We start from the raw sequence: 26,412 nt of genomic DNA, 5'->3' as shown, positions 1-26,412 counted from the left end.
AAGCCTTCTAGCCTGTTGCCTTCTTCCAAGCTCCTTCCTTTCAGATAAGGACAAGTAGGGTCATGGACAGGATTGCTGAAAAGGTGTACAGTTTAGCCTTCAGGGCCATCAATTACCATACTGGTATGGCAAGGTAGATCCTGTCTCTTTCCCACATTACGAAGATTGTTTCTGATATGCCAGACTCTGAGGGCAAGGCTTCAGCACTCTCCTTACTCAATTCCATTTCTCAGGTTGCCTGGCACTCTATTAAATAGAGCAGCTGCGTCTTCTAGGGCTGTTGCTTCTGGCTGTGTGATGAGGTGCTCTTCTTAGGTTTGCATTCTGGCCTTACCAGATGATATCAAAGCATAACCTTGGGATGCTCCTCTTGGATAACCAGAATTTGTTTGGTACTGCTGTGGCTGACCTTTTCAAGACCTTTCAGGATCAAGGTAAGGCCATGAAAGATTTGAAGCAGATTTTTGTCTCACCTGTTCCTAAGTTTGAGGAACTATCCTAGTAAGACTGCTTTTTTTTGCATAGATTACCTGGACAGTCTTCCAAAGGTAAGAAGGCTCCTAGGAGTGTTTTTTCTTATTAGCCTATTCAAATGCCCAGGTCCTAGAAACAGTCATTTACTGACAAATCTGCAGCCCTCCTGACTGTCTTACCTCCATCTCATCCAGGTTCTCTTATTCCTCAGTCTTTCTCTCATGGTTTGGCAGATGAGGGAGTTGCCTGTCCTGGCTTATGTGCATTGCTCAGCAGGATTATTTTATGAACTGAAAGACCCTCCCCTCCTTCTCTGATATTCCTCAACCCAATGCAGGACAGTTTCTCCATTTTCCAGGGGTATTGCAGGGTCTGCTGGACAAGGGTACCATTCAGCTTGTTCTGCAGACAGAAAGGGGTTTGGGATTTTATTCCAGGATGTGTCTGGTCCCTAGGAAAGGGGGGGGGGGTTCTTGGAGACCTGTCCTGGAACTTTCCTTTTTGAATACCTTTATCACAGTGCCTTCCTTCTGAATGCTGTCTTCATATTGTTGCCTCAGGCTTTTCTAGGTTCCTTGGAACTGAAGGAAGCTTGCCTTCACATTCCTATCCATCCTCTGTTCAGGAAATACTCACTTTTCTCTATTTCTCTCATTTTTAGTTCTCTATTTTGCCCTTTGGGGTTTCAATAGCCCCATGGGTGTTTACCAAATATCTAGTCCTTGTAGTCGCCTTTTGCAGGCTTCACAGCATTCAGATATTTTTTTTATCTGGACAACCTCTTGCTGCATGCTCCATCCCATTGCAGTCTGGTGCAGGATCTTCATTTTACCCAGCTTCTGGTGCTCAGCTTTAGGTTCACTGTCAACTTTCAGAAGTCAATGTTGACTCCATCTCAGGATCATGTTTTCCTAGGTTGCAGGTTCCAGACTGTTTCTGTGCTGGCATCTCTTCCTGCCTCCAAAGTTTTGTCCTTCACAAATTTCCTGTCCCTGTCCTTTCTTCCAGCCAAGGAGTTTCTGAGCTTTGGGGTTCATGGCCTCCACTATCCCCATGCTTTTCTGGACTAAGCTTCATATGAGGAAGTTTCAGTGATATCTAAAATCACTGTGGCTTCAGCACCTCCACATGCTTGACCATCTCATTCCTCTGCTCCCTTGTCTCAAACTGGAATGACACTGGTAGATTCGGCAGCTCTCTGTAAATCCAGGTGTTCCTTTCCACACTCCTCAGCCTTTTCAAGAACTCTTCACTCATCAGAGCTGGGCAGAGAGCTGCTTCAGGCACCCTGAAGATGCAGGGCCTTTGACCCCTTCAGCAGAAGGTAGATCCTGTCAACATCAAGATATATGTGCACTGTGGATCCCAGGTCCCTTAAAGTTTTTTTTGGAACACCACCACAGTCATGTGATAGATCACGAAACAAAGGGGCATGAAATCTTACCTTCTTTGCAGGTTAGCCCTTCATACATGGGGAACAGACATCAGTCTCCAGGTGACCCTACAAGCAGTCTGTATACTTTGAGTGCAATCTTGTGGCAGATTTTCTCAGCAGGTCCAGGATACAGCTTCATGAATGGATGCTTCTGTGTTTGTGGACATAGTTCATTGGTGGGGTTTCCTCAGATAGATTTCTTTCCCTCCTTTCAGGAAACTCCCTGAGCTCTGTTCCAGTGTCTTAAGTCCTTTGGCTTGGAAGGTGGACTCCTTGCCTTTCTCTTGGAAGGGAGTGTTCTTGCATGTCTTTCTTCCAAGGTTCCATCACAAAATTGAGAAGGACCCTCCAGAAATCTTGTTGGTGACTTCCTGTCGGTCTAGACAGCACTGTTTTCCCCTCTTATTCCATCTGACCAGGAGCAATCATCACAAGTTACCTCACTGCATTGATCTTTTCACACAGGACAAAGGAACCCTTTCACCCTCATCTGAACATTCCTTAACGGACACCTTGAGTGAGAGGGTTTTGATTCCTTTCTGACACTAGTTTTCTGTGGATGTGCTTAGGGTTCTGCAGGAGGCCAGGAAACCCAATACCAGAAAGTCATATATGTCCAAATGGAAGACATTTTCTGCTTGGTGTCTTAAACATCACAAAGGCCCCCTTTCACTGGGGGTCCCCTTGTTTCTTTCCTATTTGTGTGAACTACTCCATGGTGGCTTGGCATATTCCTCACTGAAAGCCCACTTGTCAGCCATTCTCTGTCTGCCACTTACTCCTCCTTTGGCCTCTAGGTTTGAGGTCAAGCAGTTTCTTAAAAGTATCCTTCATATTAGGTCCCCGAGAAAGCCCATTCCTTCTCCTTGGGATCTCTTTTTTTTTTCTTTGAAAAGCTGACTGTGACTCCTTTTGAGCCTGCTGCTGTTTCTTTGCAACATTGCTCCTGGAAGACTTATTACTTGCTTTAACCTCTGCCTGAAGAGTTTTTGAACTAGAGGCACTAATGGTGGTCTCTCTTTTTTTGGTTTCATAAAGACAGGGTGCATCTCTGTACAAATTCTTCTTTAATGCCCAAGGTGGTTAATGAGCCGTCCCTTAATCAGTCTGTCCAGTTTCCTTATTTTCCATCTCTGCAATCTGCTAGTAAGAAGGTTCTTCATGCTTTGAATTTTCATAGTCAGCTCAGATAATATTTAGACTAAGCAAAGGCCTTTCGTAAATCTGATCAGCTTTTTGTTTCTTTTCATACCAGGACTTTGGTTTTGGCCGTTTGTGGACAAACCATCTTCTCCTGGATTTCCAAGGACATTTCTTTTTCATTCTTTTCATGGCAGGCAGTTCTCTGCCTCTGTAAGCTCTCATTTTACGAGAGCAGTGGCTTCAAGGGCTTTCTTCAAAGGTTTCGATATCAACTCCATACTTGAAGCTGCTGCTTGGTATTTGGTTCACACATTCACACAACATTGCAAATTTGATGTCATTTCCAGGGCCAGAGCAGGTTTTGCCAAAGCTATTCTGCATGGGTTTATGGAGTGCTTCATCTTTTCTTCTTCCTCCCTGCTTTCACTGTAGCTTTTATACTCTCCCAGAAGTGAAGAATATTGCAAAAGTGATATGGAAAGACACAGTACAGTTGTGTAAAATCTTAGTGTAACAGTAGATGTCCTTGTTTTCACTGTTTCAATATTCACTCCAGCCCTTCCCCTTATCTCTTCCTTTTACATGGGTGGTATTTTTGTGCTGACCAAGAGGTTCCTCTCCTTTTCTCCATTCATTCCTTTTTCAGGATGTACATTTTCTGCTTTCCACTGGGGGTCCTAGTTCTCCTGGAGCACTTCACTTCTGAGTTGGGCGAGTACATACGTCACCTTTATGCCTGTCTGGTGTATGATACTGTTTAGGTAGTAAAGGCTTTGGTATACTGTCTTGATGTTGAGCTGTCCTTAGCAGGAGATCCCAGAGATGATGAATACTGCAACAATGAAAAGGACATCGATTGTAAGATTATACACAACTGTACTTTCCACCCTTATCTCCCCAGCCCAGCCCCTCCAGTGACGTACACGATAATCAGACTTTGTGCTGTCTGGGATGTAGTCAAGGCTTTTATTCTTCTGTAGAGCCAGGCATTAAACTTTTGTATTTTACATTGTTCAGAATTAGTTTTGCCAAAGGTACACAAAACATTCGGGTCAGTAGAAGTGTTAAAGGGGCTTGATGGTACAGGATGAGGAATGAGGATAAAAGAGTGCAGCCTTAGGCACTGCATTCTTTGTCTGGCGCAGTCAAACCTAAACACCAGTTGGTATTGTTTTACTGTTTTAGAAGGAAATATTGAAAGAAAAGATTGCAACCTGGAGGAACATGAGAGGATGGTAGTGCAGTGCCCATCAGGTCTCACAGTTTTGTTCTCAGTTACTGTATGATCCTGTACAGCTTGTGGCCTGTTGTACACTTTAAATTGAGGTATTTGAGAAACTGACTTTGTAATTTTGCATTTTGTTACAGATATTATTTTAGAGGTACAAGGACAGTGAACAAGAATTGGAAGGTACTATAAATAAAAAGGAAACAAAAAATGAACTGTGCTTAAGAGGGAGAGTCCACTTTTTAATCTCTTACTGTTAAGAACTGCCTTAAATGGTTTTCTTTTGGAGGATGAGTACCAAGTCAGACTAAAGATACTTTGTGGTTTCCAGTTTTTCTTATTTTTCATGTTTTTATTCCTTCTAAGTAAGTATGCCGTCTGATGGAAATAAAACCATTTTAACTTTAAAGTGTCCTTATGGCTTGTATAATTTTTAGAAGTCTTTTTCATACTGTTTACATCAATGAGACATCTAGATTTGTTTGTATTGGAACTGCACTGCTGCTTCACATTTTCTTTTTGAACAGGGACTGTTGTGATTTTTTTTTTCAACTTTGACAATTTTATTGATACAATAGGTTTACAAAATACTACAGCACACACACAATACAACACAATATTTTATTAACTATTAAGCAAATAACCCATCAAAAGTAAACTGATTAATAAATCATGCATGCTTGCCAGACAAGTAATACACTACATAGAAACTTTTAACAATAAATACAAAAAATGCTCACAGTCTTGTGTAGAGTAACCTTAAAATTATTCATGACTTGGATGTCCTTTCTTTCTCCAGTATCCAAGGCATCCATTTCAAGTTTTTTTTTTTGTTTAACTTTTGGTGACTGAAGTTCCATTTCTTCGTGCGTCAATGTTTTCCTTTCTTTTCCACTTTCTGGTGATTACTAAATTTTTCTCTCACTGCAAAAAAAGCATAGAATTTGCCCCTGTTATCATTGCATCTATTTTATCAACACTAGCAATCCAAAAAGATACTGTGATTACCACTTTCCCAGGTTCCTGAAAAATTGCACATGCTCTGTATTCCACCCCCTATTTTATTTTAATTTAGAACATTGTCAAATGATATGCATAGACTCTGCTATTAATCCAGTGTGGCATCCCGAAAGAATGGCTTGTAATATTCTGTATATTAGAGTGTCTTCAGGGAATGTAGAAGTTTCCAGCCCGAAAATCAGAATTTCCTTGCTTTTGTAACATGTCTAGGGATTATGATAACACACTCCCAATTTGCATATATAATTGCAGTAATAAACTTTCTCCCAAAGAATTCTAACAATATTTACCTCACTGTCACCATCTTTTCTCCCAGTTTATACATTTCCCTTTTTACTTGCATGTTATTTCCCATCTTCTAATCACCAAAGTATTTTAAAATACTATGTAAAGAACAAAGGCATTAAGTTCTAAGGTTTGGATAACAGAAGGTGGGAGATCAGTATTCGAGTAAAGATCAAAGGACAGGGAGGTTTTGTGAGAAGCATACGTTTGGTAAAAAAATTGTAAGAAGCTGAGGGAAACTGGGAGAAAAGGAAAATTAAATAAGGGAAGCTTCACAGTTCATGCTCCAGTTTAACAGTCAACAAAGTTCCAGTCTTTCTATGTCACATCATCTTGCAAACACATAGTTCACATGTCTGTTCCTTTATGTAATGGGATTGATGCTTTATAGTCCCCCATTTATTTGCTACTTTTGGTGTTACTGGTCATCTTCCTGGTTATCTCCATCTCCCAACACCAGTGTCGGTTTCATATGCAAAGTTTTCCTCATTCTTTGGTTCACCTCCTGATCTTTTGTCTACCAGTCAAGCATGTTCTTTGAAAACATTGAAGAAGGTTTCACTGAACAAGTATTTGAATGGATTTTGCTATTTTCAGAACAAGGAGTCTCTCTCGCCTGCTTGGTTCACTTTTCTTTGCTAAACTTTGTTTTCTCTCTTGATTCCCCTGCATCCAAAAATGTATTTGATCCTCCAGAAAAAAAATATTCAGAAGACAGCATGATATAGCAACTTGAATCTCACACCTACATCTTGACATTCCCTGATTCCTGAGATAAACATGCTTCTCTTCTGACCGATGTACAGTGAATAATCATTATTCCAGTTTCAGTATAGCCTGCACTAAGTGTACACTGTTTTGAGTGAACCGACAACACAGACATAAAGCGCACCTTTTTCCTTCTAATTTTAGTTTTCCTACTGATATTGCAGTTTTAAATATCAACAGGGATTCATGCAGGTTACCACAAAGTGTCGACTACATGTACACTAAATGTAATCTGTAAGTGACTAGAAAGCACAAAAAATGTAATAAGAATTTTATCGAATGCATATCATGTATGCTTTTCGTGTACACTTAGTGTAGGCTTTATTGAATTCGGCCCATTGTCTACAAAACTCTGCTGTCCCCAGTTTTTGATAGTTGACCTTCCTCCCACAATTTTGTCTGGAACAAGTCTTCTGTTATGATTGCATCTTTACTAAAGTATGTCTTGGTTGTGTTCTGGTTGCCATATTTGGAGCATAAACCTGATGTCCCTTCTGAATTAACAAATCTTGCTATGGAAAGCCAGTTCATATTCTTACTATTTTTATAAAATTGATGCAGTCTATTCCTTCCAGTTTGTCTGGTACAGCAAAAAATTCTGTTTTGTTCTGCGTGCTCTGTTCTTCATTTAACCTCTGATGTAATTTTTTGTAGTTTTACTGGTTCATCTGAACAGCAATAGTTCAAGCTGATTCTATTTTCTAGTCTTTTGTATTAGTTTTTATGTATTCCATCAGTTTCACTTGTTTTAAATACCTCTGAGTGCATTTGATTTTTTCTCTGTAAATTTCTGGTTGCCATCTTTTGTACCAAAGCTAAAACCTGAACTTTTTGCTGAACAGCTGTAAGATTGTTACTAGCCTGAGTTTTTCTCTCCTCTTTTTCTGGTTACCTTTTTCTTACTTTTTCTAAGGGTGTTCTAGCCAGTAACTATTTTTACCCACACCGATAGCTTTTACTTTTTTTTCACACTTTCTGATCTTACACTGGGAGAACTTTAATCAACCTGTTGATTACTGTGCAGCCTTCATGGCAGTTCCATTTTGGTAAGATTTTGATCTTAACTGGCTGCATCTGTAGTCTGGATTACTCTAAATGATAAAATTCCTATTCTTAAAGAGAGGGCGTGCTGAAATGTTTTGAGAAGTCTGGTCTTCATACCTCTGAAGTAAATGGTCTTTGGATGAATGAAGTGTCCGTATTTTTTACCAGTCTGGGTGAGGGATAAAGTTGGCACATAAACAGTCTTATTCATGATCGTGCTGGGCACTTGTACCCTTTGTGGTTGATCAAGATATATACAGCAAAATGCTGAAAATTCTTGACTTGAGTTTATAGCAAGATAAGAGCTATTACTTATTGGATTTATTTAAGGAATCCACAAATGTTTGGCTGTATGGCATTACCATGGGTTTGGAGATGTGTGGTGTAAACTGCAACCTCTGCATTAACTTTGTTTAAAGCCCCCCACTAAATTCTGCAGAAGTGTGGAAAATGTCATAGTGATCTGAATCTGCTTTGACTCCCTTGTCTCCTTAAGTATTTTTAACCATAGTGGTGTACATCGTGTTTTTAATATAGTTTATTTGGTTGGTTGCACTGATCAGCTGACTGTTGTAGTATTGTTATAGTAATTGCAAGACAATGGAAGGCACGGTGGAATAGAATATTAAGCTCACTGGTAAACAATCTACTTTAAAAAATGTACAACTAGTACATCAAGGACAGTGAAGGTTGTCTCTTTTGGTTTTCAAGTGAATCAGTTTTAGGATGAAGTTCGTCTGTTGAGAAAACAGTTACACTTAAAAATGTTAGTGGCGAGAAAACAGGTTCATCTGTTGAGAAAATAGTTACATTTACAAATGTTAGGGGACCTTGAAACCAGGACTGTGACGTTATGTAATGCTACTGGAATCCTGGGCCAATAGTCTGATTCTCAGAGTTAATATTTATTAACTTTTGTTGGGTTTGCCTTTGGCTGAAGGACATTGACTGAGTTCAGTTTAGGTCTTTAAGGTCTAAATGAGATGATTATTCTGATCCATTAATAACAGCTTTTATTGATAGCGATAAAGTGAAGGATATTGCTTCAAAAAAATATTTGAGTTCAGAAGTCATTTTAGCTAGTTTTGATTATGTGCTGACAAAAGTGTTGCAGAATGGAGTTTCTCCATACTTGAAAGACATTTTTGGCTTAAGATCAAAACTCTCTTACTACTTCCTTCCAAATGGCATTCATATAGTTTTCCACTGTATTTTGATTCTCAACAGATGTCAGGAGGTGGATCTTTGTTTAGTTTGATTTAAACTAAGAGATGAAAGGTTAATATTGGTGGCCCAAGATAGTGGGTTTATGTACACGTTGGTTTACAAAGTCCATTGAACATGTTGGAGAAACAGACAAATGCAGGTTTTGTAAAACAGAATTGGAAATAGTTGCACACCTTGTTCCTAGTTGTGACATACTAATGGCAAAAGGACTGTATACTGAAAGGCATAATAATGTGGCGACACTGTTGCAATGGAGGTTGTGCAAACATTGTGGTATTGAAGTGGCTGAAAAAACACTGGAAATATGAACCACAAAGCATCATAGAAAATGTCTACATCACATGGGATCATCCTTTACCACAGTTCGAGACAATGCTAGAAAACCAGATATAGTAGTCCAGGAAAAGATGGCAAATGTAGCATTGATCATTGAAATCGCCACACCCAGTGACTACAGTGTCCTGCGTACAGAGACACACAAAGTCATAAAATATCAGGATTTGCAGGCAGAAACAAGAGCAATGTGGAAGAAAGGTGCGCAGATAGTTCCAATAGTAGTAGAAGCAATGGGTCTTATAAAAAAAGTCTACAGTCATATTTAGATACGTTACCAATACATGTAACTCTGTACGAATTGCAAGAGTCATTACTGGGCACATTGCAGGTGCTGCAGATGACTACTGGTTGACATCGAAGAGTGAAACAATACTAATTTCATGAATTTTAATCGTACTTTGACGTAGGATTGTGGTCCATTCCTTGTCAAGATATTAGAAACCCAAAAGATTTGGAGAACTTAAAAAAAGAGAGAATACAATTGTAATCTTCCTTTTGTGTGCTGCAGATATGCTGAGCAATAGCAGGAAGTTTGGTAACGTATATTTGGGGTTGTTACAGGCTGGCCAGATTCTTAGAGGATTTTCAGTCAACTTTCACTGACCTGGGCTTAATGTGAAGCTCACCAATGAACTATTTCTTTTGGGAACAATTATTCCATCTAGTGATTTGGCTGCGTTTATATCACATTATCAAAAGATGAAAATAGCAAACGCTATTTTGTCGCACCTTAAGTATCTAAACCACATAATATCGAACATTCAGAACAGCGGATTTTTTCCTTGGGGAAAAAATTCACTATTCCGAAACACATATACACAACACAAGCACACCTAAAAAACATCAATACACACACACTTATAATCCTACAACTAACCCTTCACTAAACTATACATACACTACTATCTGTCCACTTACCTTAACCCTAAGATCCGTCACTATCGCACACTCAACTAACCTGCGTCCTAACCCTAACTCACCTGATCCGTGCCCTAATCCCAACAACCACACAATTGCACACTTACCTCAACCCGATCCGTAAATCTCCACCACAGCTCTGAAAATAGCGAAGCCACAGAACCGGCCAACCAAATTCTTTCCCTAGGAAAGAATTTGGTGTTCTGTAGCTTCACTATTTTTAACGTTCGATTAAAATGGGCCGATATTAGAACATTCGAAGTTTTAAAACTTCGATGTTCTGATATAGACCTATTTGGCTGCTGTAAACCTGATTCCTTCCAGTCAAGAAATAATTGCTTTTGTGAATGAAGGCACTTCTAAAACTGAAGCTTGGCTTGAAGGACCCAAATAGTAAACACAGAACATTCAGAAAATGGAAGCTCTGGATCAACAACATGAGAAATGAACTTTCTCCTAATCATTCCTGTAAACTTTTGATTGAAAACTAGTTTGAGGTCTTTTAGTTTGGAATGGAGTTCCTTATTTCTATTTCTGGTGTAGGGATTTATATCAATATCAGTTTCCAAAAGCAGCCATTTTAATTGTTTCCTTGTTTTTCTTTGCATTTAGATATAACATATTGGAGCAGTAGTATTGACTTATTTTATCAGTGTTGTCAAGGTACATTGTTTAATGAGCATTTAGCTGTTTTAATGATGTCTTTCTGTATCACTGTTCCAGTATTCTTTGCTGATGGAATATCCTGACAAGGATATCCCAACATCTGGCCAGCAATACCAAAGCCTCATCTCCCTCCAGATGCCATACACCAGATGTATGCCATACATCTAATGTGTAATGTCCATAAGTGATGTACGAGCACCTAATCCTCAGAACTGCTTTGCCAATTGTCTGAATGCTTTTCTATGAATTCAGACTGCAGGTCATTCACCAAGCTGATTCAGCTACCAAGCCTTGGCAAGTTAAGTGCCCTGTTGGGGTCTTTTCTTTCTTTTCTTTTTTTTTATTGTTCCTTTCATATCTTTGTTTTTACATGTTATCCTGGAAGGGAAAATGTGAATATAGGAGGCAGGTTCTCAATAAAAACGGACACAAGTGGCTTTTTTGATAAGGTGCTACTCACGACCATCCCCAGATTTGACAGGTGTTTGTTCTAAAGAGTCTTTGCAGTCATCTGTTCCTTTCTATTTGGAGAAGTCAATTTCTGTTTGTTTGGATAAGTCCATTTCTGTTTGTTTGGAGAATGGGCGTTTGAAGCTTTTGGCCATGGGTCCCCCAGCTTCTGAGTCCTCCCAACTTCACGTTCAGCTGTCACTTGAAAAGTAGCCCAAGAAGAGGGCATGCATTGAATCTGCTGCTGTCCATCCTTTTCCTGATGTCTCCATCAGGTTGAATGAAGAACCCAAGAACCATCCAGTGCAGGCGACTTCTCCCTTTACTGTGACCTATGTGGAGGCCTACACTGGATTCTGTGCTCGCAGATACACTGAGGCTGTGCCTATATCTGCTACAGATATGGAGAATGAATCATGGCTGATAATATCCAAGGAACTTAGGGGGGGTTCTGCAGATAATAGTTAAGGAGGAAGTCCCTGGTACACATATTAAGGAGGAAGTCCCTGGTACACATATTGAGCCTAGGCAGGGATCTGAGCATCTCAGGTTTGCTAGGGCTGATTTTTCCCTAAAAAAAAAAAAAAACAAAAAAAAAACAGAAGACCAGGAATGAGGCTACAGTGATAAAGGATCTTCATTAAGAATGTCAGGTTTTCGCACAGGGCCATTTTAATGCCCTTTGGCTTTGAAGCTGCCTCATTACTTGGCTGTACCTACCTTCTGTTTCTTGGTCCTCTGCTTCTAAACAGCATAGGTAGCCTTGAGTCCTCTGGTGAAAAGTTAGATTCTGCTGAAGAGTCCAAGAGTCCTTCAGTTACTTTTAACTTCATTGTCCACTAGCCTTAGGATCTGAGGAATTGTATTTGGGAAAGTTGTGGTGTGAATTATGGAACCTTTTAAATGAGATGGTTCCATTTTACTGATTGCTCAAAAGAAATACTATGAGCTCTTGCAGATTGATTGATTCACCATGTCCTGCAGTCCCTGTTGTGTTGGATGCTTTATTTGATACTTTCTCTGCACTTCTCAAGTGCCCGCTTCCTGCTCCAAAGAAGTCTGACTGGTACTGCAAAGTCCCAGAAGCCCAGAGGGTTTTGTATAAAAGCCCTTCTGACCTTGCTGTGTTTTCCTTACCTGCTGACAAGACATCTAAACTGCTGTCCTCTTCTAAGCTTTTACCTTCAGACAAGGACAGTCATGCTGTAGACTGGTATGGGAAAAGTGTAAACTTATGCCAGTTTAGCTTTAGGGCCATTAACTACCAGACTCTCATAGTTGGGTATGTGCTGGCTCACACTCAGCTTGGGGTATTCTGACTTATTTGTCTGATTGTGAGAGAGTTGTTTGCCATTTCCCTGTTGAGCACTGCTTCCCAGGTGGCTGGTCATTCTATAAAGTACAATTGTAATGCTCCTGATGCCTGTTCTAGGGTAGTTGCATCAGCGTCTGTGATGAGAAGGTACTCTTGGTTATGCATGCATGCTCTCCCTGTTGATATCAAATTATAGTTCCTGGATTCTCCTTTAGTTGACCAAGATCTCTTTGGCTGTACTACGGCCGAGCGGTTTAAGAAACTGCATGACAAAGAAGTTATGAAAGATCTGAAACAAATCTTTTTGTCACCTGTATCTAGGTTCCAGAGGAATTATCCCATTAAATCTTCCTTTATCCGAAGGCAGCCAAGACAGCCTTCTTAGGGGGTAAAAGGTCCTCTAAGAGGGGTTTTTCCCCCTGATAAATTTTCTCAGGGTTCTAAGACTCAAAAAAAAAAAACTTTTTTGCCTGACAAATCTGCTTCCATTTGACATTCAGCCACCTCTACCTTTCAGCCAGGTTCCTCTTTCCCCTCAAGTTAACTCTATCCATTCATGTTTAGCAACCAGTAACTCCAGACGTTTGGGTGCTTTCCATTATCCATAATTGTTATTTTATAGTTTGAAAGTTCCTTCCTCCCTTTTCAATATTCCCCAGCCTCCTCCTTGCCAGCTTCCTCATTTCCTCTAATTCTGCAGTGTCTGTTACTGCAGGGAACCATTCCGCCTGTTCCCTGTCTCAGCAGGGCACAGGATTTTATTCCATGAAGTTTTTGGCTTCAAAGAAGGAATGTTAGCGGCCCATTCTGGATCTTTCTTTCCTTGACACTTTCCTAAAGGTTACTTCCTTCATTCAGGATGCCCTCTCTTCAGTCTCTACTCCCTGTGCAGCTTCCCCAAGCTTTTCTTGATGTCTTTGGATTTGAAAGATGTTTACCTTTCACATTCCTATTCACTGTCTATTCAGAAGTTTTTAAATGTTTCTGTGTCTTCCTCACATCAATTCTTTGCTTTTGGTCTTTTTACCAAGTGTCTGGCCCTTGTGGTAGCCTTCTGCAAGCTTCGTGGAATTCAGATTTTTCTTTTATTTAGATCTGTTAATTCATGTTCTGCCCTAGAAGCAGCATCATCATTGGGACTTAGAATTTACATTGCTCCTTTTGCAAAATCTAAGCTTCACCTTGAACTTCAGAAAGTCTGTGCCAACTCCTCCTCAAGATCAGCGTCTTCTAGGATGCAGGATTCAGACTGCACCAATGATGACTCTGTTGCCTCCTCAACAGGGATTGAGGGGTACTCGAGTAGGTCTTTTTTCCTTGCCTCTGAAGAGACAACTTCCCAACTTGCCATGTCTGCTCCTGACAGCTTATTTTTCAGTACCTTCTTTCCCCTTTTACTGCTTTCTGCAAGGGAATTCCTTTGATCTCTGGGGTTCATGGCAGCCATCATTCCTAGTTTCCTTTTGCCAGATTCCATATAAGAAAGTTTCAGTGGTTCCGCAAAACCATTTGGCTTAAGTATTGCCATCCTCTGGATCTTCTTATTCTTCTGTTACATTGCCTCAAGCTTGAGTTCCACTGGTTGATTAATCACATCTCTGAATCCCAGCCTGCCTTTCAGGTTCCTCTTCACACTCAGGAGATTCATATCAGGGTTTGGGAGCTTCCTCCAATAATTTCAGGGTCCGGGGGGTTTGGTCTTCACAACAGGTGGGCCATATCGACATCAAGAAGATGAGAGCTCTGATTGTGGTTCTCCATGCTCTTCGCTGCCTTTGGATTCATCTAAGGATTTTTATAGACAATACCACAATCGTGATTTATCAACAAGTATTGGGACAAGAAGTTGTACCTTCTTTGCAGGCTGGTTCTTTAGGTTTGGGATTTTGCATTCTGCCATCATGTGACCCTTCAGGCAGTTCACATACCTTCAGAACACAGTCTAGTGGCTGACATTCTGAGCAGGTCCAGGGCAGATCCTCACAGATGGATGCATCCCAAGGAGGTGTTTCTAGGCATTGTTCATCAGTGGGGTACTCAAGTAGGTTTTCTTGCCTCACCTCTGAAGAGACAACTTCCCAGCTTCTGTTCCAGAGTGGAGAGTCCACTGGTTTCGAAATTGGATGCCGTGTCTTTTTCCTGAAAGGGAATGTTTCTGCATGCTTGCCTTCCTCTTGCTCTGTTTCCAAAAGTCCTGCAGAATATCATGTTAGAGAGAGAGAGAACGAGAATCTTGCTGATGACTACCGTTTGGCCCAGACACCATTGGTTCCTCCTCCCGTTTCATCTGGTCAGGAAGTAGCCATCACAAGTTATCTCACAGGATAGATATACTCCCACAAGACAAGGGATCTCTCATTCACACTCACTTGTTCATCCTTCATTTCACTCTTTGGATGATTGCTATCTGAAAGGAATTAAACCCTGTTTTCTGTGGATGTGCTTCAGGTTTTGCAGGAGGCCAGGAAACCCACTACTAGAAAACACAATGTGGATAGGTGGAAGAGAATTTCTGTTTGATGTCTCAGGCATGACCTGGACTCATTTCCTGTGGGTATTCCAACAGTCCTTTCTTATTTGTCTGAGTTGCTCACTTCTGGCATGGCATACTCATCTGTTAAAGCTCATTTGTTGCCCATTTCTGCTTGTCTGCCTCTGAATCCAGCAGGGATTCGTAGGAAAAAAGCTTTACTGGTGTATCTGGTACCTCTGCTTTCGCCTTCAAGGAATATTTTTTACACACAAGAAGCACTTTTCTATATACAACACATAGAATAATTAACATCCATTAAATATAAGTACTTCTCATCACGTATGATTACTCTGTATCAGATGTATAGTTTTAAAGGTCCCATAAGACCATTCAACATTCCCTTATAATATTAAAGTGCCCTGCTACAATATATACTTAAAGTCATTAATGGTCAATTTTAAACTAATATTTTGTTATACACATATCATTTTATATAAAAATATAATTATTTTGTACACAATTGGAAACTAAATGCATTATTAATTTTGGTACCCTTTGCCCTAGGGGATTAAATCTTGACATTAATTTGAATATAGGGTAGGGGTGATAAAATGTTAAAATATAGTTTTAAAAAAATGTTGTGATTTCTGTGAACAACACCATTGTTGTTTTAGTGTGCATATATGTTCAACATTAAATTTTGTGGGGGCAATTTATATAAAAAGTTTGGAAGATTTAGAGTTTGGTATAAAATAATGTTATATTTTTATATAAAATTATATGTGCATAACAAAATATTAGTTTAAAATTGACCATTAATGAATTTATTAAGTATATATTGGAGCAGGGCACTTAAATATTATAAGGGAATGTTGACTGGTCTTATGGGACCTTTAAAGCTATACATCTGCTATCGATTATTCATACTTAATGAGAAGTACTTGTATTTAATGGATGTTGATTATTCTATTATGTGTTCTATATAAAGAAGTGCTCCTGGTGTTTAAAAAATATTCCTTGAAGGCAAAAGCCGAGGTACCGGATACACCAGTAAAGCTTTTTTCCTACAAATCCCTGGTGTGGAGTGGTTAGTTTCGTGATTTAAGTACAGTTGTGGTGTGTTTTTTTTGCCTCTGAATTCAGCACTGCCTTCTCGTTTGGAAATCAGTCTTTGAAAGATGTGCTTCATGTTAGGCCTCAGAGAAAACCTAATCTTGAGACCTTAAATTTGTTCTTGAGAAATTGACTCCTTTTGAACTAGCAGTTTTGTCTTCCTTGCAAAACTACTTGGAAGACTGTTCTGTTGGAAGCTGTTAGTTCTACCAACAGGGTCTCCGCTTCACTCATGGCAGTTCCATTTTTAGTTTTTCACAAGGACAGGGTCTGTCTTTGTACTAATCCTCCTTTTATGCCCAAGATGATTAATAATTTGTCCTTGAAAACAAAACTACTCATCCTTTTTTCTCTGTCCACAGAATGGTAGTGAGATTATTCTTCATACCTTGGATTTACATAGACTGCTCACATGTTTACTAGACGCAACTAAAGATGTCAGGAAATCTGAGCAGCTTTTTGTTTCCTTTCATGCCAGGAAATTGGATTTTGCTGTTTGTAAACAAACCATCTCCTCCTGGGTTTCTGATGCTTTTTCTTTTTGCTATTCTTTTCATGGAAAGCAGCTTTCTTCTGTTTGTGCTCATTGTACCAGGGCTGTGACCTCTCTTGTTGAATTTTTTCAAGTGTCTAGATACTAGACCCATTTTAGAAGCTGATACTTTGTTCTTTGTACATATCTTTAACAAACTTTGCAGGTTGGATATCCTGTCTAGAGGCAGAGCAGGTTTTGCCAAGGCTGTCTTACTTGGGTTTTTGGAAGTCTCCTCTGTCCTCCTCCGCCCTTCCTCTCTAGTAACTTTCATACTTTTCCCATCTGTAAATAATACTGCAGTAGTGATAAGGAAGGACGTAGTACAGTTGTGTAAGTGCTTACCAAAAGCTTAGATGTCCCTCCCTTCTTCCTCCCCCTGTTCTGGCTGAGGGGACTTTTCTTCCCTTCCTGGGTGCATTTGGTCAACTGTTTCCTCTTGCTTTGCTCTGGTTCTTGTGGGGAAGTTCAGGTCCGAGGATTAGGCGCTCAAATTTAGGACAGGAGTACTGCGGATGGAAGGAGATACGACTGGTATGCTGGCTGGACATTCGGCTATCCTCAGCAGGATATTCCATCTGTAAAAAAAAAAAAAAAAAAAATACTGCAACAATGAAAAGTTGGACTTCTACTATTACGGTAAGATTTTACACAAATGTACTTTTTTAGAGTTTGTTCCTCCCTGTACTAAATTTGCTTGTGGGAATTTCAAATAAAAATTGTTAAAATTAGTGTACCATCAAAGGGAATTAAGCTTTTAAGTTATAAGACAAACACTAAATGCTTTTTTCTTTCTATTGAGAAAGTTAATTTGAGAGAAACCTGAATATATCTGCCACGATCAGCTTCTGGATCAAGACTGTTTCCAGAAAAGGCCACTGTTCATTTGGCAATTCTGTTTTGTAATTTTGCTGCCCTTTTTTTCTCTTTTTCAGCAATAGGTCAGTCAAACCTCCGCATGCCTCAGGGAACAGTGGGACAAGTGATGCCAAATGAACAGGGCTATTTGGTGAGATGGGATTACACGTATAGCTGCTGGAAACTTTTCACTTGTGAAATTGAAATGTTGTTACATGTTGTGTCTACTGCAGGTAAGATTTGCTTGACTTTGCTTTGTAGTTGCACATCTGTGTCTATGCTACAGTAACAAAAGCTGAACTGGGAAAATCTAACATGTTTTGTTAGTTAAATGTAAATAGTGATGTTCTTCATGTTTCACTTTTGCAGTCATTACATTTGGGTTATCTGCTTGCAGGTAGCCCTCAGTCAGCCTGATTAACAAAGTCTTGAGTCCTGCGTCAGTTGCTGTCCCTTCTTCCATGACGTCAGGTCGTTAGGGGTATAAAACATGCAGCCGACGCCATTACATCAGTCTTTCTTGCCATGCGGTGCCCGAAGCAGAAGCAGTTCGCAAGTGCCGGTCGGACGACTCCTGAAATTTTAGTTTTCGAGTTTCAGAGCCGAAGTCTTCAACTAAAGCTAAGTACCCTGTTGGGGAAACTTTTTCTTGCTCCTTACTGATGTCAGTAAAAGTTAATAATTGCATTGCTTGTGGAAAGCAAATACCTCATAAAGATTTTCATTCGTACTGTATTCCTTGCCTAGGCCCTGACCATGACGTACCTTGCTGTCAGTTTTGTGCTTTATTTAATCGGCACACTATCCGTCGTCTGTGTATTTTCGCCTCTAAATATTTCGGTTCTCTGTTTAATTATTCAGAAATGTCAGTTAGCCATCCGACTACCGGGATTCCGAAAAAACGCAAAGATAAAGACAGAGACAGGCCGCCGAGGTCCATAACTGCCAACGACGTTTCTCCTAAGCCAGTCGCCAGTTCGCCGGTACTCAGTGAGGCGCTTTTGCAGCCCCTGATACCCGCTACTTCTGATTCTCAGGCCTCTACTGAGGCCCATTCGGAGTCCAGTATGCCGTAAGATGCTTTAACTATGGAACCTGCGGATGTCTCTACCTTGGATGGGTCCGGAGCCGCTGTGCAGGCACCGGCTTCTGAGAGTGTATTCAGGCCTATGGATTTGCATATTAAACCGACACCTCCTTCTTTACTTAGGCCTAAATCTCAATCCATGTCTAAAAAAACGATGCCCAGGCCACATGCTCAGGCCTCTATGCCTAAAAAACAAATAAGAATGGCTGAAGATCTAATAACTCTAATCCGGGGTAGCCAACCCCTTTCTAAGAGGCCTAGGACTGAAGTTGATTATGAATCTTTTGATCAGATTTCTGTTTTTTCTGATTCTTCTGATGAGCTGGATTTGCCCTTATCTACTTATGAAGATTCTGATGCAGAGGACTCCATTCCCTCTGCTTCCCCTCCTGAGGATTTTTCTTTTGGGGATACCTTACATACTCTAAGGGAGCATTTCCACTGAGAAAGCCAGGATTTTTCGGATTCAAAAAAGAGGCTTAGGGATTTCCTTCTCCTACCTCAACATATGCCTTTAGCTATTTCTCCTGTACTAGACATTGTTGATGCTTTTTCGGAATCTAATTTGGCCCCTGATTCCCTGCCTCCTGCTCCCAGAAAACCTGACAGATACTACAGAGTCCCTGAGTCCCACAAGTTTCTTTTCAAAAATCCTATTGCAGATCCAGAGACTATTTCACAGGGGCCCAAGGGCATTAAGGCTTTTACTGCTAAAAATCCTACCCCTTCTGATAGAGACTCCAGGGCGATGGTTAGATGGGGTTAGAAGGTTTACACTTCTGCAACCTTGGCCATTAGGGCTTTAAACTGCCAGTTTCATATGTTAAACTAACAGCAACATGTTATTGGACTACTTAAACAGAAAATGATGATTCCTGACTCTGTGGAAAATAAAGAAATACAGGATTTAATGCATTCTGCTGAACAAGTTGGAAAACATACTTTGCAATGTGGTTTTGATTCATTAGAGGCCTCTTGCAGGGCTGCTGTTACTGGGTCTGTGCTCAGAAGGCATGCTTGGCTTAAGGAGCAATCTTTGCCTGATCATGTTAAAGCTAAATTGTTGGATGCTCCTTTAAATTAGGACCGCCTGTTTGGCAACAAGGCTGAGGAAGTTCTTCAAAAGATGGAAGATGAGCTAAATCTATGCAAACTGTTAAAGATTTTTTACAAGTTCAGCCTCCTAGATTTAGTAGGCACTGGCCCTCTAAGAATCTGTCCTTTCCAGCCCCTTCCAGGTCTTCGCAAGCCAAATCCAGACACAGCAAAAACCCCAGGTTTCAGTCCCAGGGGCACACAGAACTAAGAAGTGGGGGGCCTGCACTTCCAAATCTGGGAATAATAAGACTCCCCCTATGGTAAACTGTCTCAAGTACTTCCTTTTAAAATTTCCAAGCACTTATCAACTGACTGCCCCTTTGGGGGGAAAGATTGCTCTTCATGCAAAGAATTGGGAAATCATTACCCAGGAAAAATGGGTTTTAAATATAGTACCCCAGGGATACAGATTTCACTTCCACACATTGCCAACACCAAGTGGGTGTCCGGAACTACCCCCAAATCAGTGGGCAGTGGCCCAAAAACAAGTACTTTCTCAAGTATGAGGGCTGTTCAACTGGTACCAGAAGAGGAAAAGGGACAAGGTTTCTACTCGAGACTTTTCCTGGTACCCAGAAAAGACAATTCATAGCGTCCTCTCCTGGACCTGTCTAGTCCAAACATCTTTTTGGAGATTCCAAAATTCAAGATGCTGACTCTTCACGAATGACTTCCTATGCTAGACAAAGATGCCTGGTTGGCACCACTGGAGTTAAAAGAAGCATACCTGCATAATCCCAATCAGGGAACCTTGCAGAAGATACCTATGCTTCAAAGCAGGCTACACACACTATCAGTTCTCACCTGGTGCCCTGTCAACAAATTATATTCCTGGGAGCAAGCTTGAATACAACTTCCCAGATGACTTACCTCACGCCAGAGAAACAAATTCATTTGACAACCTACTTCAAACCAAGTGGCCACAAAAACCCTGCTATCTGCAAGACAAATACAGCAAGCCTTGGGGTTCATGGCCTCCTGCATTCTTCTAATTCCATATGCAAGACTGCATATGAGGAAACTACAGTGGTATCTAAAACGCCTATGGTGTCAACATTCTCAAGACCTAGAAACAATGATTTCTATCATACATTGCCTACGCCTAGAGTTCCTTTGGTGGGCAGAGGCCTGCCACCAAAACAAGGGACTACCTTTCACACCACCCCTTGCTGCCCAAACCCTAACAAAAGATGCATCAGACTATGCGTGGAGGCTCACCTGGCAGGGAAGTGTGCATTCAGGGCAAATGGAACCCAAGTCAAATGCACCTGCATATCAATCAAAAAGAAATGTTAGCTGTACAGAATGTTCTGACAGCCTTCAAGGACCACATTCTTCCAGGACAACTAATGGCAAAGACGGACAACACCACTGTTATGTGGTACATAAACAAGCAGGGGGGTACACATTCTTACCCCCTCTGCAGACTAGCCATGGCATTGTGGAACACAACCTTGAGCTACCAAAATTAAATACACTGGCAGACGGACTAAGCAGAAACCTCATGGACCCACACGAGTGGAAACTGGAACCAAGGATTTTCAACATGTTGACAAGCAAATGGGGGAGCCCAGATATAGACCTGTTTGTCTCTCCCTAGAAATACCAATTGGACGAATTTTACACAAGGACTCCCCACAAACAAGCCTGGAAAGTGGATGATCTGTCCTTCAGCTGGAAAAGTCTATGCCTTCCCCTCTCTGCCTCTGATCTCTAAAGTACTACTAAAAATCAAACAGGACAAACCAAGGAAGATTTTGATTGCTCCAGACTGGCAGCGCCAGCACTAGTACCCCCTCCTGCGCATTGTGTCACGGTTATCTCCATGGCACCTGCCTCAGACTCCTTCCCTGCTGTCTCAGCAGGAGAGCCAGAATCTGCACCCTCAGCATCTAACACTGAACCTTGCAGCCTGGCTAATTACTTAATCTCTTCTTTAACATCCCTCAGCAAACCTGTGATAGATATCATTTTGGAGGCAAGGAGGCCTAGTACTAGAAAATCTTATGCTGAAAAATGGAAAAGATTCTATGCCTGGAACCAATCTCAAGGGATGAGCACAGCAGCGCCCAATTTACCTCAGATTTTACAATACTTAACTGACTTGCTTCACAAGGGCCTGTCTTTTTCCTCCATTAAAATCCACACATCAGCCATTTCAGCTCATTTTTACACAGAAACCTCCCTCTTCTGTCATCCACTGCTCAAGCAGTTCCTCAGAGGGGCCAAAAATTTGAGACCACCCAGGAGAGCTCCAGCCTCAGCCTGGGACCTTAACTTTGTCTTGGAGAAACTCACTCTACCTCTTTTTGAGCCAGCTGCTACTGTAGACTTAAAATTTCTTTCTTGGAAAACAGCTTTCCTTTTAGCAATCACTTCAGCTAGAAGGGTATCTGAATTACAGGCCCTTATGGCAGTGGAGCCTTTCATCATCTTTCATGTGGACAGGGTGTCCCTCAGAACCAATCCATCCTTCATGGCCAAGGTGGTATCCAGTGTGGCTCTTAATCAGTCCATTCATTTGCCAACCTTCTTTCCCAATCCACAGAATAAAGGGGAACGGATACTGCATTCCTTAGATGTGCACAGACAACTTAGATTCTGCTTGGACAGAACTAAACCTCAAGGAAATCTGAACAACTGCTGGTGACATTTGCTGCAGGGGCAGAGAGGAAGGCTATTTCAAAGCAAACCATTTCTAAATGGATAAGCCATTGCTTTCATTTCTGCTATAAGCACCATGGAAAACCTATCCCCCAGGGGATCAGACCTCACTCCACCAGGTCTGCATCTACCTCTACAGCCTTTCTCAGAGGCATCCCTACCAGGGACATCCTAGAAACTGCTACCTGGAGTTCTGTACATACTCTCACCAAGCATTATCATTTGCCAATTTTCTCTAAATCCAGAGCTGGCTTTGCCACTGCAGTCTTGCAGGACCTTATAGCTGGCCCTAATGCTATCTAAATTCCTCCCCCAACCATAGCTTTGGTAATCTACCCAAATGTAATGACTGCAACAGTGAAACACGAAGAACATAGTACAGTTGTGTACATTTACCATAAATGCAGATGTTTGAGTGTATTCACTGTTGCAGTCCTGGTTACCCTCCCTTCAGTCCCCTAACATCTTTTGGCTATACCTCTGCTTTCCTTTACTATGCTTAAAAGCCTTTTTGGTGTATTTGCTTTTTTGTTGGAGGTATATCTTTGTACTTTTATATTTGCTTCCCATTAGGGGCACCTGACATCTGGGGCAAGAAAAACTGATGTAATGGCGTCGGCTGCATGTTTTATATCCCTGATGGCCTGACGTCATGGAAGAAGGGACAGCAACCGACGCAGGACCTAAGACTTTTTTAATCAGGCTGACTGAGGGCTACCTGCAAGCTGATAACCCAAATGTAATGACTCCAACAGTGAATACACTCGAACATCTACATTTATGGTAAGTGTACATAACTGTGCTGTGTGTGTGTGGTTTGATTTTTTTGAAAACTTCCATATCTGAATTTCTGCATTTAAGAGATACTGCCATGACCACCTGATTGTAAGCAGTTGCTGTTTAGATGCTGTTTATCAGTGTTCTCCATTTATTTAAGATCACGCAGACCTCTGGTTGCCGTTACATATTGCGCAGCTTCGAAACTCCCTGCTTAAAAATGTTGTATTATTGAGCTGCGACTGTTTTGCTGAAGCAATATTTTCAATGATTGTTAACATGGTTTTAATTAAATAACTGTCTGAATTTTATTTATGTTACTGTGTAAAAAATCTATACCATTAAAAACAGATATGTTTGTGAAGTATGAACTTTTTTTTTTTTCACTTTTAATTTTTTTTAGTGAAAAGGCTTGTGACTCGAACATCGGGTAGACTTTCATTTAGCTTTACTTACTAATCGCCTATTTTATGCATTCAACAAAAGGAAAAAAAAGCATCGTACTTCTGTGGCTCTGCTCGACAGGGGCACAGGAAAATAATTTTTTGGGGTGGCGAAAGCCAGGGTACCTTTTTGGCTAGGCTTATATAGGCCCTAGGGCCAATAGCCTAGCAGCTACCTATGAACTTTTATGTCTTCTTGAGGGTTACACTTCAGAAGATCGAAAGGCTGAAATATCGAAGACCATATCGATATTTCAGAAGATTGATCTTCTGAAATTGTAAAAAAAAAAAGACGTTACTGCAAGGGGGCAAGCCCCCCTGCACCCCACACCCCCCTACTTAAATATACCAACTCCGAGATCGCGCTACACTGACAATGTAGTGCAGAATGGGAAATTTTCCTATTCCCTGCAGTAGTGTGATTTCGGAGTTGGTGTATTTAAGTAGGGGGTGTGGGCGGTACAGGGGGGCTTGTCCCCCCCCTACAGTAACATCGTCTTTTGTTTGTTTTCTTTTACAATTTCAGAAGATCGATCTTCTGAAATATCGATCATATGGTCTTCGATATTTCAGCTGTTCGATCTTCTGAAGTGTAACCCTTCTTGAGGCACAGTTCCCTCTCGCGATAAGCATCATTTAATATCGAAGTATTTGTCCTTGAAAACATTTTGTTAAAAGCCAGGGATGCTGTATTGAAACTGAAGTGTGCTCTTTAGATCTGAAGTACTTTTCAAGCTTTTGGCAGTTAGTTTAATAGTGTCCATGCAACCATTGGTTTGTCTTTAGTGTTTCCAAGTTTTGACTGGATTAAAGTGTCAAGTGGTGTTCATCTGCTTTGCTATCTTTATATTTTAGTATACCAACTTTATATTTGCTATTGTTGACTTCTGTTCATTAGCTTACTGCTTATGTTTTGCTTAGCTGCAGTGGCCATCACTGATGTTTTATTGACAGCACTGTGTATGCAGGCTGGCAGACCATTTTTGTATCGAGGTAAAATTATTTTGCCTTGGGTGAGCTTTGCTGAACTGAGTGTTGAGATTTCCCCTTAGAGTTCACAGCTCTGCCATTTATTTTCTTAAAAGGTTTCGAGCTGGGGACTATTTTCTCTCGTCATTGACTGTCACAATGTCAGTGGCCTTAGGATATAGTGCCTAAAGTCCGCTTCTCCCAGTTTTTTTTCCACTTACTGGATCTTGATCCTGACATTTCTTATGGGAAAGATGCCGTGTTTTATGCCTAAGAAACATGCCATTGAAATATTTGTGGCTGTCTGCTTATGTGCAAAGACCTTCACTGGCACTGGTATTGCTTCTCTCATCTTGGAAAGATGTGCAGTCTAAATCACTGTTGTAAATGCCAGCATTTCAACTTGTCTGCTTAAAGACACGTAATGGAGAACCCCAATGTCCATGCCACAAAAGTGACTGGGTCTTACCTTTAACATAATGTACTCTTGGTGAGCAGTCTCTGGGATCCTTCTCCACTTGGGACTAAACACCATCTCCCCAGGTATCCTCGCCTATTTTGCCCGCCTTGATGACTTTGAGTAAAGAAAAAAAAAAGCAGGTGTTTCAGATCAGCCCCTTAATTATCAGACAAGTTTGACAGGAAGAGGGCCCTCTTCTTCAGGTGTAAAAATGCTGTCTGAGGGAATGTGAACTGTTACAACTGCCAGATACTGCACTGCCTTTAGTGGATAAATCTCTAAGTGCTAAAACCCATTGTACATTTAGTTCCTCACTCATTTGGCTGAACCAAATCTCACACTTGCCAAAGCTGGATTTAGTGGTGCTTCCATGTTTTTTTTTCGCCCTGGAAAAGTGGGAATTAGATACTTTTTGTGTGTTTTGGTAACTAATATGAAAACTCTACTTCCTTTAGCTTCCCTCCCTTCAGTGATTTCTCTCTTATGGTCTTGATTCTTTGTAGAATAGCATATGGTCCCCTTGTGTCTAACAAACACATGTCTGGGAACGTAGATGAGGCCTTGGGCTCTAAAACCATTGAGCTTTCTTCAAGGATGCTTTTATTGCATCCTGGAGGTATTTGGAGGCCTTTCCTTCTCTTTCCAAAAAAGCACGTCTTCCGCAAGTCCATGCCTATGATAATACAAGATGTTATGTAGTCCTATCTCGCCTCCATTATTATGTGTGGGTTCGGAGCTGATCCTCTGCTCCGACTCTGCCGCTTTTAGAAAGCTTGAAAACTTCTGATTGACTAGTGGCTAGGAGGTATCCCATGGTTCATGAGCACACTCCCCAGATCTCGTTTGCTGCGTTTTCAGTCGGAAGATTTCTTAGTTGGCTGTGGCCAAGTGATACATTTTTTTATTACTATTACTTCCTTTTCAGGAATTTGTTTATAGACCGTTCTTCTATCATAGTTTATTACTGATAAGTCATTTTGTGACTTCCTATTAGTGACTACTTCCAGATTTGACTTGGTTTTCGTATTTCTGGGCCTGTTGCTGTGTGGTATCCCGCGAGTGTGTGTGTTTTTTGCTTTGACTAGACCGTTTAAGTTAGAGGTTCTAGTTTCATCCCTTTTTGTTCTTCACACTAGGTCCCTTTAAGTTAGAAGACCTAGCTTTCCCCCCTTTCCCTTTTCTTAGAGTGTGTAGGGTTAGATCTGTTTAAGTTAGAGGCTCTAGTTCCTCTCTTGTGTGTGTGTGCGTTGGCTTTTCTTGGCTGTCAATATGTCTAAGGAATCTAAAGAACACAAACCGTCAAGTTTTAAGAAGTGCATTAAGTGTTCACAAAAAATATCCATCACTGATGGACAATAGCGTTTGTGTGTATTGCTTAGGGGCCATACACCTGCAAGAAACCTGCCTTTTCTGCCATTCTTTTAGCCTTAGAGTGCTCCAGGAATGGAAGAATAAACTCATCTTAAAAGGTCTTTTGAAACCTTCCTTCAAAGAAGATCTAGCCAGTTCCTCTTCCTCTCCTTAATCGCAGTCTTCTAGGAAGGATAAGGGTAAAACTTCAAAACGGCCTTCTCCGGCTCCAATTTCTGCCTCTGAACCACCACAGAACTTACACAAAGCGGAGTTGGT

The 26,412-nt window shown here is 40.8% G+C and overlaps 1 protein-coding gene across 1 annotated transcript in view; it reads left to right on the top strand.

Annotated features, from left to right (window-relative positions):
• NUP188 (nucleoporin 188) overlaps nucleotides 1-26,412 on the top strand; it is a 3,305,077-nt gene that overhangs the window by 924,699 nt on the left and 2,353,966 nt on the right. Inside the window, exon 18 of the mRNA XM_044058121.1 lies at nucleotides 17,363-17,518. Within this exon, the coding sequence (XP_043914056.1) occupies nucleotides 17,363-17,518 (156 nt within the window). The remainder of the gene's footprint in view (nucleotides 1-17,362; nucleotides 17,519-26,412) is intronic.

Source organism: Protopterus annectens, chromosome 16.part0 (genome assembly GCF_019279795.1).
Source record: "Protopterus annectens isolate FY-2018-M chromosome 16.part0, PAN1.0, whole genome shotgun sequence".
NCBI classification, from domain to species: domain Eukaryota; kingdom Metazoa; phylum Chordata; order Ceratodontiformes; family Protopteridae; genus Protopterus; species Protopterus annectens.
Note: the sequence above shows the minus strand (reverse complement) of the source record. Positions and strands in the feature narration are given on the sequence as shown.